Source organism: Rana temporaria, chromosome 4 (assembly GCF_905171775.1).
Source record: "Rana temporaria chromosome 4, aRanTem1.1, whole genome shotgun sequence".
NCBI lineage: Eukaryota > Metazoa > Chordata > Amphibia > Anura > Ranidae > Rana > Rana temporaria.
Genome location: NC_053492.1, coordinates 407723908 through 407737175, shown reverse-complemented (window position 1 = coordinate 407737175; position 13268 = coordinate 407723908). Strand labels below are relative to the sequence as shown.

The following is a 13268-nucleotide window of genomic DNA, read 5'->3' as shown; positions in this document are numbered from 1 at the left end:
ATGAGGTTTATTGGATTAACAAAAAATGCGCAATAGGCATCAAAACGAAATTAGACAGGTGCATATATTTGGGCACCCTTGTCATTTTGTTGATTTGAATACCTGCAACTACTTAGCACTGATTAATTGGAACACACAATTGGTTTGGTGAGCTCATTAAGCCTTGAACTTCATAGACAGGTGCATCCAATCATGAGAAAAGGTATTTAAAGGGGAGTTCCGCCTAAAAGAAAAAAAAAAAAATTTAGGCTTCATTTCCACTGGCGTTTTTACAGCCACTTTTCTGAGCGTTTTTTACAGCTTAAAAACGCCTGTCCATGTTATTCTATGGCATCATGCCCACATAGACGTTTTTGAGCTGCAAATGGCATAGGCGTTTTTGAGCTGTAAAAAAAACGCAGGACCAGGGCGTTCTGAAGCTCCAGAGTAGAGCTGTAAAATCGCCAGACGTTAAAAAACGCTCAAAAACGCGCAAAAACGCTCAAAAACGCGACCGCGGCATTTTTAAAGCTGCAGCTCACAAAAAAAAACTTTTCTTTTTTTTACAAAATAAACATGGACAGGCGTTTTTAAGCTGTAAAAAAGCCTAACAACAGTGGCTGTAAAAACGCCAGTGGAAATGAAACCCAAAAGTCAGCAGCTACAAATACTGCAGCTACTGACTTTTAATAATCGGGCACTCGCCTGTCCCAGGCTCCAGCGATGCGAGGGAACGAAGCCCCTCTCGTCTCCCCCTCCTCTCCATGGCGCCGGCATTGTCACTGTGGATACCCGGCTGTGACCTCACAGCCGGACACGCACTGCGCATGCGCGAGCCGCGCACCGTGATTGGCAGAGCAATCACCTGTGACCTGACGTGTCCAAGATGATTGCGGAGAGGGAGGGAGGTTCCTAAACTTTTGCATACAACTGTATACTAAAACTTTTGCATACAACTGTATACTTAGGTTTGTGATCTAAACCACCAGAATCTGCATGTTCTATGCGCCTGTACTTTTTTCTTTTGCGTTTTAGTTGCCTTTTAAGTTTTCTGTGCTGCAGGGTAGCATGCATTGGTGCACACACAGGGCTCTACGCAGCCCCCGGGGTCTGGTGGAGACTTTCAGTACATATGCATGAACACACATAGTCAAGGGCTCTACAGGGTTCAAGAGGCTGGGAGGAGTCATGTGACGCATCTCCACATGTTCCAGACAATCAATAGTGGAGATGCCAGTGGTTCATCTTTAACCACATTTCTAAGCAGGTGGGAGAATGGATGGACAGCCGCACTCCAAAAAGTCTTGTTGAAAAAAGACGTGCCCTTTATTGTAAAAAGGAAAAAATGCACAGCACACAACAGCATACAGTGGGATAGACAGCTGACGCGTTTCGCATTAACAACTAATGCTTAGTCATAGCTCAACTACATTTCTACCGTTGTCTTGTGAAAGAAAAAAAAAACACACCAGCAGGAGGTGGACATGAATTTCTAAAATCACACTCAGGTGGTCAGTCCACACAAACATGGCTGTTTGCTGTCACAGGATAGCTCAGATCAGTTACAATGTACAGAGTCACTCAGAGTGGCTCTGCACTTTGTTATCGTTGTGAACCAATTACAGCCATCAAAATGTAAAAACTAGTAGTGTTTACAAACATTCAACTCATTCACAAGGGAGAAAAAAAACTATTTTTTTGTGAATTGGTTTAATGTTTATAAACACAGCAGGAAGGGGGAATGGCAGATCAAAGGTGAAGGTGGAGGAGATTTCAAAGTGCCACTAACCACCAATGACTGCGGGATTGATTTTGTAACTATCAAATACCACCAAAAGAAAGCTCTGTGCAAAAAAATAATACATTTTATAAAATTCATTTGGGTACAGTTTTGCATCACCATGTCAAACTATCACAGCACTGAAAACTAAAAAAAAACCTGGCATATAAAACATGCTGGTACTCAACTGGTAAACCATACATCTTTATCGGGAACAATTCTGTGTCTGCGCACAGAACTCCAGATGCATAGGTACAGAAAGCCAATAATTAAAAAAATTGTTCTTTGGAATAATCATAGTTAACATGCACAGATTCCAGGAGTACATAATGCGCTACAGATTTCCCCCTGTCAGAACAGGTACAAAGATCTGTCACATGGAGGGGGCAGCTCTGGGGCTCAAGTATATATACCACAAACACTCCGTCCTCAGTGCATGTTTATCCCATTTCTACGAGGATGTTGTTGACTTTGTAGCCCTGCCCTAGCAATGGACAACATACTTCCAAGGCTCTATTCAGCTGCCAACTGCTAGATTACCCAGCCGATAGCTGAAAGTAAACAAAAGGGCGGGGTGCTGGCTTTTGCAATTACCCAAATATGGCCATATTTGAACAATGATGTCAGCCAACATTATACGCAGCTGTGTTCAGTCTCCCCCATTCTATCCACTTCTTTGCAGGACACTTCCTGCAGGAGAGCCAAGGGAAACGAGAGAGAAATCCACATCCCTGAGCTGTGCTCCTTGTCTGTCTACAGCTCCATGCCCTGCTGTCTCCAAAGTTTGCAGTTCAGCACCATCCATTTCTCCCACACATACCCTCTCTCCCATGCAGCTTCAATTTCTGGCTATTAGCTGACAGCCATACTGCTCTCAGTCAGCATTGGAAGAAATGCTGGTGGAGATGGGGAGAGTAGGGACTAGTGGAGGTTAAAATATGCCATTTCTCTCTCTCTTCGGCTACAGCATGGGCAGCAAGAATTGGAAACAAAGAAGACTGCTCAGTTGTCCAAATTTTGGCCAATGCTGTAAGCCAGCATCCCATCCCTTTATTTTCATCTGTCAGCAAGGGAATATCGCCGCCAGCAGCTGAAGGGGGCTATAGGGGAGTCATAAGTTCATAGGAAGCCGGTGACTGCTGACATCCTAGCATCCCACAAACCATGTGCAGAAAGCCGTACAAAAAGTTGGTCTTAAAGGAAGTTCACCTTTGTGAACATGTTACATGTTCCCGCTCCTGCAGTTCTCCCCATGCTCGCTGTCACAACTTTGAGAACAATTTGGACTTCCCCACACATGGCTGCATCATTCACCAACATAGTTCTGTCAATGAATGCCTACAAGTACCATCAGCCTTTGTGGCTGACAACTTGTAGGTCTCAATTTACTGCAGGGGTGCTGGAGAGTGCACTCGTAGTCAATTGAGCTTCCTGGACTGAAGTAACTGCCTTCCAATATCGGAGATACGGGCAGACAGCTACACTGGCAGTCTGCAGAAGCCTGACATTTCACCTGCAGTGCTTTACAGGATTCTAAGAAACAAAACAAAACAAAAACAAAAAACAGTAAATGCTATTTTTTTTTACCTGCAAATAAAATAATAAATTAAAAAAATTGCATTTTTTTTTAAGGTGAATTTATCCTTTAACCAATGCCAGTTTGATCATCAGTAAATATTTTAGAATCTGTTGCAGACAGACATATTCTGAAAGGACTATGAGAATCTGGTGTCAAAGCTGGTGCACAACTTTCGTGTGAATTAAATGCAGATCATGCTCAAACCATGAAAACGTTTCCTTATTGAATTCTCCGCAATGTCTACTCCCTTGAAACACAACAATAACCGAGCATGACAAAAAAATACTCAGAAGACATCACCATTAGTCTCATGACCTACACTTAACCACCTCAGCATTTCCAATTCCAACTAAATCTGTTAATTTTATTTGATTTTCCCAATAATTTTACTGCTACACAGAATGAACAACTGGCCACCCAGGGTTCATGCTGCAATGATTTAAGGGGGTTGTAAAGGTAAAAAAAAAATTCCCTAAATAGCTTCCTTTACCTTAGTGCAGTCCTCCTTCACTTACCTCACCCTTCGATTTTGCTTTTAAATGTCCTTATTTCTTCTGAGAAATCCTCACTTCCTGTTCTTCTGTCTAACTCCACACAGTAATGCAAGGCTTTCTCCCTTGTGTGGAGAAAGCCTCTTGAGGGGGCGAGCAGGAGTGTCAGGACGCCCACTAACACACAGCTCCCTTCTCTATCTGCAAAGTAGAGAGTGTCCTGACTTGCCTGCTCGCCCCCTCCCCCCTCAAGAGGCTTTCTCCACACCAGGAAAAAAGCCTCGCATTACTGTGTGGAGTTACAGACAGAAGAACAGGAAGTGAGGATTTCTCAGAAGAAATAGGAACATTCAAAAGCAAAATCAAAAGATGAGGTAAGTGAAGGAGGACTGCACTAAGGTAAAGGAAGCTATTTAGGGATTTTTTTTTTACCTTTACAACCTCTTTAATCCTGCTGAAAACTGGCATAAGACCCAGATCAGGTTAGCAATAGACTGAAGACTGCATGTACAGGCTTTAGGCCCCTTTCACATTGAGGAGTTCTTCAGGCGGTACAGCGCTAAAAATAGCGCTGCTATCGCGCCTGAAAAACTCCTTCACTGCAGACTCAATGTGAAAGCCCGAGGGCTTTCACACTGAGGCGATGCGCTGGCGGGAGACAAAAAAATCTCCTGTCAGCAGCATCTTTGGAGCGGTGAGAGGAGCGGCATGTATACCGCTCCTTTACCGCTCCTTCCCATTGAAAACAATGGGAAACCGCGGCAATACCGCCCGCAATGCGCCTCTATAGAGGGGCATTGCGGGCGGTATTAACTCTTTATCGGCCGCTAGCGGGGGTTAATACCGCACCGCTAGCGGCTGATACCCGCGGCAATTCCGGCGGTATAGCGCCGCTATTTTTAGCGGCGTTATACCGCCACCGCAGCTCCCGCCCCAGTCTGAAAGGGGCCTTAGTAAAAATGTATCAAAATAAGTAATTCTTTGAAAAACAATATACAGAGTAATAAAAGAAAAATGATTAACACAGTGCTACCTAGTTTAAAACAAGTCGGTGAATTGGGATCCCAAAATATTTCTTGATGTTGCTCTGCATCTCTGGATGGAGAATTAAAGTCCCATGCTTTGCACTTAGACAGCAACTGTGGAGTCCTCTTATTGGTGCAGTTTTCTGTTTTAAAGAATACAAATTTAGTGCAGAAAAAATACAAATTGCAGGGCAAAGCAACATGTTCACATTATTAACCTCATACCCAGAGGCAGAAGCCATCCTGTGTAATCACCAAGTTACTATAGGTAAAGATCATGCAGGGATGTGGTCTCTCCCCATGTAACATTGCTGCCACTGAGTGCATCACACACTCCTAATACTTAGAGATACTGGCTGTACCAAACAAATTGGTGAAGGAAAGAGGAGTAATAAGCTGCTGGGGGAAAAGGCAGAACTGCATGGGTAAAGCAAAGCATTGTTAAAGCAAAGTTGCATTAAAGGGTCACTAAAGGAAACCTTTTTTTTTGCTGAAATGACTGTTTACAGGGTATAGAGACATAAAAGTTAACTGATTCCTTTTAAAAATGATTAAAAATTGAATTTAATCTATCATATAATGTACCTCTAGTTTCACGTTCGGTTTTAAAGGTACTTACATGAAGTTCCGGGTGAGAGGTGAGTCAGGAAGACTCACAGAACAAAAACAAACAAATCCAGGGCAGTGTTTTGTTTTTAAAATGAATCTGATTGGTTCTGAGGAGTTTTAGACACACAGTAATGACAGCTTAGACCACCGTGAAAATCTCCCAGTATGATGGTTATAAGGAAACAGGCAACCAGGAAGTGTGGAGATCACAGCAGAATTACAGCTACTTCAAAGCAAAAACGAACAATAAGGACATGAAACCAGTACTGCAGTAAGGTAAAGGAAGCTATTTAGCTAAAAAAAAAAATCCTTTAGTGACCCTTTAAATGAAGTCTTAATACATTAACTGGCCTGCTGTCTCCACCTCCACTCTCCTTTGTATTCACAAATACCACTGCTTCAAGAATTTTCAGCATCCAACACATCCAGGTACATCAGGTGCCTAGTACCAATCTGTGCTTTGTGGCACATCACTGCAGAACACAATGGTGACATGGGGGCCAGTTTAAAGAACAGAGTGCAGCAGAAGTTGGGAATCCAACACAACCATAAGTGCTGGAAGCTGAAGATTCTACCACAGCAATATCACTTAAAAGCGGAGTTCCACAAGTTGTTTCCTTTATTAAAAGTCAGCAGCTACAAAAAGTGTAGATGCCGACTATTAAAAAAAAACAGACACCTGTCACACGGTCCAGTGATGTGGCCACCCAGAGTGTTGCTCCTCTCCCCTGCCTCTTCACCGGCGTCATCATAGCAACTGTGGGCACCCGGCTGCGACAGCTTTTGGCTTCATGGCCGGGCGCGCACTGCACTCTGCTAGTTGCCAGGCAATCTTCTGGGACCTGTGACGTGTTCCAGAAGATTGCAGAAAGGGAGGCCAGGAGCAGGAAGGAGGAAGTGGGACAGGAAGTCCCACTCTAAACTTGGTACACACTACCCCCCCCCCCCCCCCAAGAAAAAGAAATGACATGCCAAATGTGGCATGTCAGGGGGCGAGGAGTACTCAAAGCAGAAGGTCCACTTTTGGGTGGAACTCCACTTTAAATACAAAGGCAAATGGTGGCACGGGCAGCGGGCAAGTATTAGGACTTATTCCCAGGCAGCATGTTGGTTATTTTTGTTAGCAGGAAGACCAATGACTGCCCATGAAAGAACCAATTGAGCTGCCATAATGCTAGTTACACCTTGCAATCATGTTGACCCAACTTAAAGCAGAACTCCAGGAAAACATTTTTTTTTTAAACACCACAAATTAAATAGGTTACCTCTATCGATGACTTCAAGCAGCTTTATTAAAGCGGAGCTCCGCTGGAAAAAAATATTAAAATCCAGCAGCTACAAATACTGCAGCTGCTGACTTTTAATATTAGGACACTTACCTGTCCTGGAGTCCAGCGCCATCCGCAGCAGAGGATGAGCGATCGCTCGTCACTCTGCTGCCTGCCATCCTCGGTGCGGGAACCAGGAAGTGAAGCGCTCCAGCTTCACTGCCCGGTTCCTATGGCGCATGCGCGAGTCGCGCTACACCTGCCGATTGGCTCCCGCTGTGTACTTGTCCCAGAACACAACAAGGGGGGGCAGGAGGTGACGTCATGCCCGCAGTCTGCCCAAGACTGTGTGGCCGGAAGTGGGTGCTAATACCTGTCTTTAGACAGGAATCTGCACCCCCCTCCCCCTGAAAGGTGTCAAATGTGACAGCAGGGGGGGGGTTCCGATCAGTGGGAGTTCCACTTTAAGGTGGAGCTCCGCTTTAATGCCATATAATACACGCAGCATGACTGAGCACTGTATGAGAGATAGAACCCTTAGGCTGGTCATAGACTGTTTGAATCTTGGCAGGTTCAGCAGGGACAGGCCGAGATTCCAACCATCTAAGAGCAGGCTGATTGTACCCAAGTCAATCCATTGATCAACTTGGGTACAACCAGCATGTCACATTTTTAGAATGCGATTATTGCCAGTGGCTATAGCTGCTAGCAATAATCACTGTGTTCTGCCAACAGGAACAGCTCCCCCGCCAGGAGAACACAATAGCTCTGGGGGGGGGGGGGGGGGATTCCCCCATCAACACCGACTGTGTTGATGGGGGAATGTAGTCATTTTCTTTCCTGCAACCATAGAAAAGAAAGTCGTGTCATCTATGGCCTGCTTTAGTCGCAGTGATGGAAGAACAGTGCTGTGTGTAGTATCCACCATAAATGAAGCTTTTATTTGTATAGTAAACAGCAGCAATCCAGATATAGCATAGTCTTCACTAGAGCGGTAACTTGTGGCACTTCCAAATGTCACTGCCCAGGACCAATTATTTCAAAACTCCTCATTTCCACACTTGCAGCAGGTCTGTCACTCAAAGAACTAAAAACCAGGCAAGCATATCAGCATTTCCATATGTATGCCAACAATGGCAGTTTCCATATTCCTCCCTTGATATGTTTCTTTTAAAGATGAAAACAGGCAAGTAAAGATCATCTGCCAAGGTCAGCTGGATCAGACAAAAATCTTGTATTTATGGGTGAAAGTGGGCAGCAGGGGGGTGGGGGCAACAGAGGACCTGTTTTTGACAGGTCACCTTCTCCACCTACGGAGACAGGGCCGTGGCCCGATCTCCCGGAAGTTCGTCCCCCCCTCCTCCTTCCCCCATCAACGGACCAATTAGAAAGTGCAAGGCGCATTCTCTTACCGGGAATAGCGGTGGCAGCACCCGGGAGTCAATCCCAAGATCAACTGGGGTGTCAACATTGCGGGCTCCCTGGACATGCAAGTGCCCTAATATTAAAAGTCAGTAGATACAGTATTTGTAGCGGCTGACTTTAAATTTCTTTCACCCAGGCTGGACTTCCTCTTTAACCACTTGAGATCCGCGCTATGGTCGAAAGACGTCCACAGCGCGGCTCTCAAGTGCCGGGTGGACGTCCCTGGACGTCCTGTTGTTGTTGTTCCCTGTGCGCGCCGCGGGGAAACAACGTGCCCGGCGCATCGTTCGGGAGCCGATGCGAGTGCCTGGCGGCCGCGATGTCCGCCGGACACTCGCGATCGTCGGTAACACAGCAGGACGTGGAGCTCTGTGTGTAAACACAGAGCTCCACGTGCTGTCAGGGAGAGAGGAGACCGATCTGTGTCCCTTTACATAGGGACACAGCATCGGTCACCTCCCCCAGTCACCCCCCTCCCCCCACACAGTAAGAACACACCCAGGGAATACATTTAACCCCTTCCTCACCCCCTAGTGTTAACCCCTTCACTGCCAGTCACATTTATACAGTAATTAGTGCATTTTTATAGCACTGATCGCTGTATAAATGTGAATGATCACAAAATTGTGTCAAAAGTGTCCGATACGTCCGCCGCAATATCGCAGCCCTGACAAAAAAAAAAAAAAATCGCAAATCGCCGCCATTACAAGTAAAAAAAAAAAAAATCATAAATCTATCCCCCATTTTGTAGGCGCTATAACTTTTGCGCAAACCAGTCGCTTATTGCGATTTTTTTTTTTTTTACAAAAATACGTATCGGCCAAAAAAAATTGGGATATTTATTATAGCAACAAGTAAAAAATATATATATATTTTTTTTAAATTGTCGCTCTATTTTTGTTTATAGCGCAAAAAATAAAAACCGCAGAGGTGATCAAATACCACCAAAATAAAGCTCTATTTGTGGGGAAAAAAGGACGCCAATTTTGTTTGGGAGCCACGTCGCACGACCGCGCAAATGTCAGTTAAAGCGACGCAGTGCCGGAAGCTGAAATTTCGCCTGGGCACGAAGGGGGTTTATGTGCCCAGTAAGCAAGTGGTTAACATTGACAACAGCTGTGGTTCGCATGAATGCGGTGCAGGAGATGCATGGGATTCACTGCCTTTGCCGCACTGCATATATGTATGATCCAGTGATGTGGTCACCCAAGCCGTCCCTTCCCATGGGCTTCTATCCCTGGTGCCAGCATTTCAACTGTGGGCACCCAGCTGTGACAGCTTGCGGCTTCAAAGCTGGGTGCGCACTGCGCCTCCTAAATGGTCCGGCAGTCTTCTGACGTGTCCCAGAAGACTGCAGGGAGGAGGGCTTCTGCTTGGATTGCCTAGGCTAGGCAATATGAGCGGAAACCTGTCAAAACTTGGTACCTGCTCCCTCCCCCCAGAAAAACTGACATGCCAAATGTGACAGAAAATAAACACTAAAAGCGGAACTTCTATTGGGTGGAACTCGGCTTTAATTTCAAAGTCCAGAATAACTTTCTATTCTGACCAATTAAATGAATCAACACCCGAGTGCTTGACATGTTTACAAAAGTCTTTTCTGCCAAAACGCTGCTGCCAGGAGAAAGCCCTGGTTCACACTAAATGCGGTTTTGAAAAAAATAAAATAAAATTGCACGATTTTAAAGCTGCATGTCAGTGTGACTTGGCTGACATCTGTATTGAATGTATGACATTCATGCACCGATGTCTATGCAATTGCCAAAAATAGTGCAGGAACCATTTCGAATTGGTGCGACGCCGCAAACTTGGCGTTGCACTGATTTCAACGGTTCCATTGCTGACAATTGGGTGCGACCTGTCATGTGATTTGGACCTGTCAAATCACATGACAAGTCACCCTGGTGTGAACAGGGGGTGAAAGATGTTTAGTAGAGCTGAGAAAACACTTCTGCGTGTATGGGGCCTAAAGGCGACATCTTTCTGGTGGGTTGGGACTGAGATCTAAGCTCATCCCCAGTGATCACGTCTCGTTTTTTTATGGCAAATCTTCAGAACGCCGCCCCCGGCGATCTTCAGAACGCCGCCCCCGGCGATCTTCAGAACGCCGCCCCCGGCGATCTTCAGAACGCCGCCCCCGGCGATCTTCAGAACGCCGCCCTCAGCTATCTTCAGAACGCCGCCCACAGCGATCTTCAGAACGCCGCCCCCAACGATCTTCAGAACGCCGTCCTCAGCGATCTTCAGAACGCCGCCCACAGCGATCTTCAGAACGCAACCCCCAGCGATCTTCAGAACGCAGCCCCCAGCGATCTTCAGAACGCAGCCCCCAGCGATCTTCAGAACGCAGCCCCCAGCGATCTTCAGAACGCCGCCCCCCAGCGATCTTCAGAACGCCGTCCTCAGCGATCTTCAGAACGCCGCCCCCAGCGATCTTCAGAACGCAGCCCCCAGCGATCTTCAGAACGCCGTCCTCAGTGATCTTCAGAACGCCGCCCCCAGCGATCTTCAGAACGCCGTCCACAGCGATCTAGCGACACGCAGAATGCGTATTTCTCAGCCCAGTTTAGCGTTCCTGTCGGGGGGTTTGCCACCAGGATCATTAAACCGGACTAAGGGGTGCGATGCATGAAGACGGGGGGATTTCTGTGGAATTCCTGGTGATCCTGTCCTTGTAGATCTGTTGCAGAAACACTTTATCCCCAGTGTTGTCTGTAGACCTCCCAGCACCACATTGTACACAACATGAGCACAGGCCGCCATTACCCTCCTCCTCCTTCTCTCTCCTGGAGGTGACAGGGGTGGAGGCCACCGGGCTGGACAGGCTGGCAGCGGCAGCTTTCCGGGCCCGGCTCAGTCTCTTGCTCCTGCCGCCGCCGCTGCCCGGTTCTTTTCTCTCTTCCTCCTCATCACACGTCCGCCGGGCCTTCTCAGCGACCTGCCTCCTCCGGCTCGCCATGGCACCCCCGGACACACGGTTTGCCTGTAATACGGTAACACGGCCCAAGCCAGCGACAATATGCCAGCCCGTTACTACGGCGCCGCCATTTTTCCGCGAGCCGTGCGCTGATTGGTGGAGAAACCGGGCGGAAGTGTCTCTAGCTGGAAGCTGGAAGGGCAAAGCGTGTCACGTCATGCAGCGTACAGTGCGCGGCTGGTTTGAGTACGTGTGGCGCGCGCTATGGTCTGTGCCATCATAGAACAGAGTGTATGCACCCTGAAAAGTAAACCTGTTCAATAAAATGTCATAGGAGCTTCATATATCGCAAGGGACTGTCCCTGATTTGAAGCAATGTCCCTCTTTCCTCCTCATTTGTGCCTAATTTTGGTCTGATCTATAAAGTTGTATATAAAATGCCCTTTTTCTATCTTTCAAAAAGTGTTTCCCAGCGCTAAACCTTTCATCCAAATTCAAAATTGCTGCATTTGAACATTTTAAAAGCCAATGTAAAGGAAAAGTAGTAAGAAAAAAAGCTCTTAACCACTTAAGACCCGGACCAAAATGCAGGTAAAGGACCCGGCCAGTTTTTGCGATTCGGTACTGCGTCGCTTTAACTGACAATTGCGCGGTCGTGCGACGTGGCTCCCAAACAAAATTGGCGTCCTTTTTTTCCCACAAAAAGAGCTTTCTTTTGGTGGTATTTGATCACCTCTGCGGTTTTTATTTTTTGCGCTATAAACAAAAATAGAGCGACAGTTTTGAAAAAAATGCAATATTTTTTCCTTTTTGCTGTAATAAATATCCCCCAAAAATATATATAAAAAAATGTTTTCCTCAGTTTAGGCCGATACGTATTCTTCTACCTATGTTTGGTAAAGAAAATCGCAATAAGCGTTTATCGATTGGTTTGCGCAAAATTTATAGTGTTTAGAAAATAGGGGATAGTTTTATTGCATTTTTATTAAAAAAAAACATTTTTTTTCTACTAATGGCAGCGATTAGCGATTTTTTTCATGACCGCGAAATTATGGCAGACACATCGGACAATTTTGATTTTTTTTGGGACAATTGTCATTTTCACAGCAAAAAATGCTATAAAAATGCACTGTTTACTGTCAAAATGACAATTGCAGTTTGTGAGTTAACCACTAGGGGGCACTGAAGGGGTTAAGTGTGACCTCATATGTGTTTCTAACTGTAAGGGGGCGGGGCTGAATGTGTGACATCATTGATCGTGTTTCCCTATATCGGGGAACACACGATCAATGACAGCGCCACAGTGAAGAACAGGAAAGCTGTGTTTTCATACAGCTCTCCCCGTTCTTCAGCTCCGGGGACCGATCGCGGGACTCCAGCGGTGATCGGGTCCGCGGGTCCCGCAGCTTCGGACCGGGGCGCGCACCCATGACCCACGGCTGGGCACTTAAAGAGGACGTACAGGTACGTGCTTGTGCCCAGCCGTGCCATTCTGCCGACGTATATGTGCAGGAGGCGGTCCTTAAGTGGTTAAAGCGAAGGTCCACCTAAAAAAAAATATTAAAAGCCAGCAGCTACAAATATGCAAATACTGCAGCTGCTGACTTTAAATAAATGGACACTTACCTGTCCAGGGTGCCCACTATGTCAGCAGACGAGGGTGAGCAATCTCTCGGCTGCCCCCGCCGCCATCCTCAGTGAGGGAATTGGGAAGTGAAGCGTTGCGGCTTCACTGCCCGGTTCCCTACTGCGCATGTGCGAGTCGCGCAGCGCCGTCCTCACTGGTCCCTGCTGTGTTTCCTAGAAGACAGCGGGACGGGAAGGGGCGTGACTCCCGTGGGAGTCTATGCCCGTAAGTGGGTGCAAATACAGTAAAACCTTTGTTTGAGAGTAACTTGGTGTGAGAGCGTTTTGCAAGACAAGCAAAATGTTTTAATACATTTTTGCCTTGATATACAAGCGATGTCTTGATATAAGAGTAGTGTCACGTCACAACTGAGTATAAAAAAGAAGAGAGGAGCCTCTAAGTGTAGCAATATGGTTACATTTAGGCCCCTTTCGCACTGGGGTGGTAGCGGCGGTAAATAGGCGCTATTTTTAGCTTTACCGCTAAATTCGCTGCGGTATTCGGCCGCTAGCGGTGCGGTTTTACCCCCTGCTAGCGGGCGAGAAAGGGTTAATACCGCCGTCAATGC

General features: G+C 46.5%; 1 protein-coding gene across 1 annotated transcript in view; it reads right to left on the bottom strand.

The window, feature by feature from the left end:
* Positions 1–11250, bottom strand: part of ETAA1 (ETAA1 activator of ATR kinase) — a 33601-nt gene extending 22351 nt beyond the window's left edge. The window contains exons 1-2 of the mRNA XM_040351254.1: positions 10923–11250; positions 4863–4997 (exon numbers count right to left, since the gene is read on the bottom strand). Of these exons, the coding sequence (XP_040207188.1) occupies positions 4863–4997; positions 10923–11115 (328 nt within the window). The 5' untranslated portion in view covers positions 11116–11250. The remainder of the gene's footprint in view (positions 1–4862; positions 4998–10922) is intronic.
* Positions 11251–13268: the final 2018 nt, after the last annotated feature.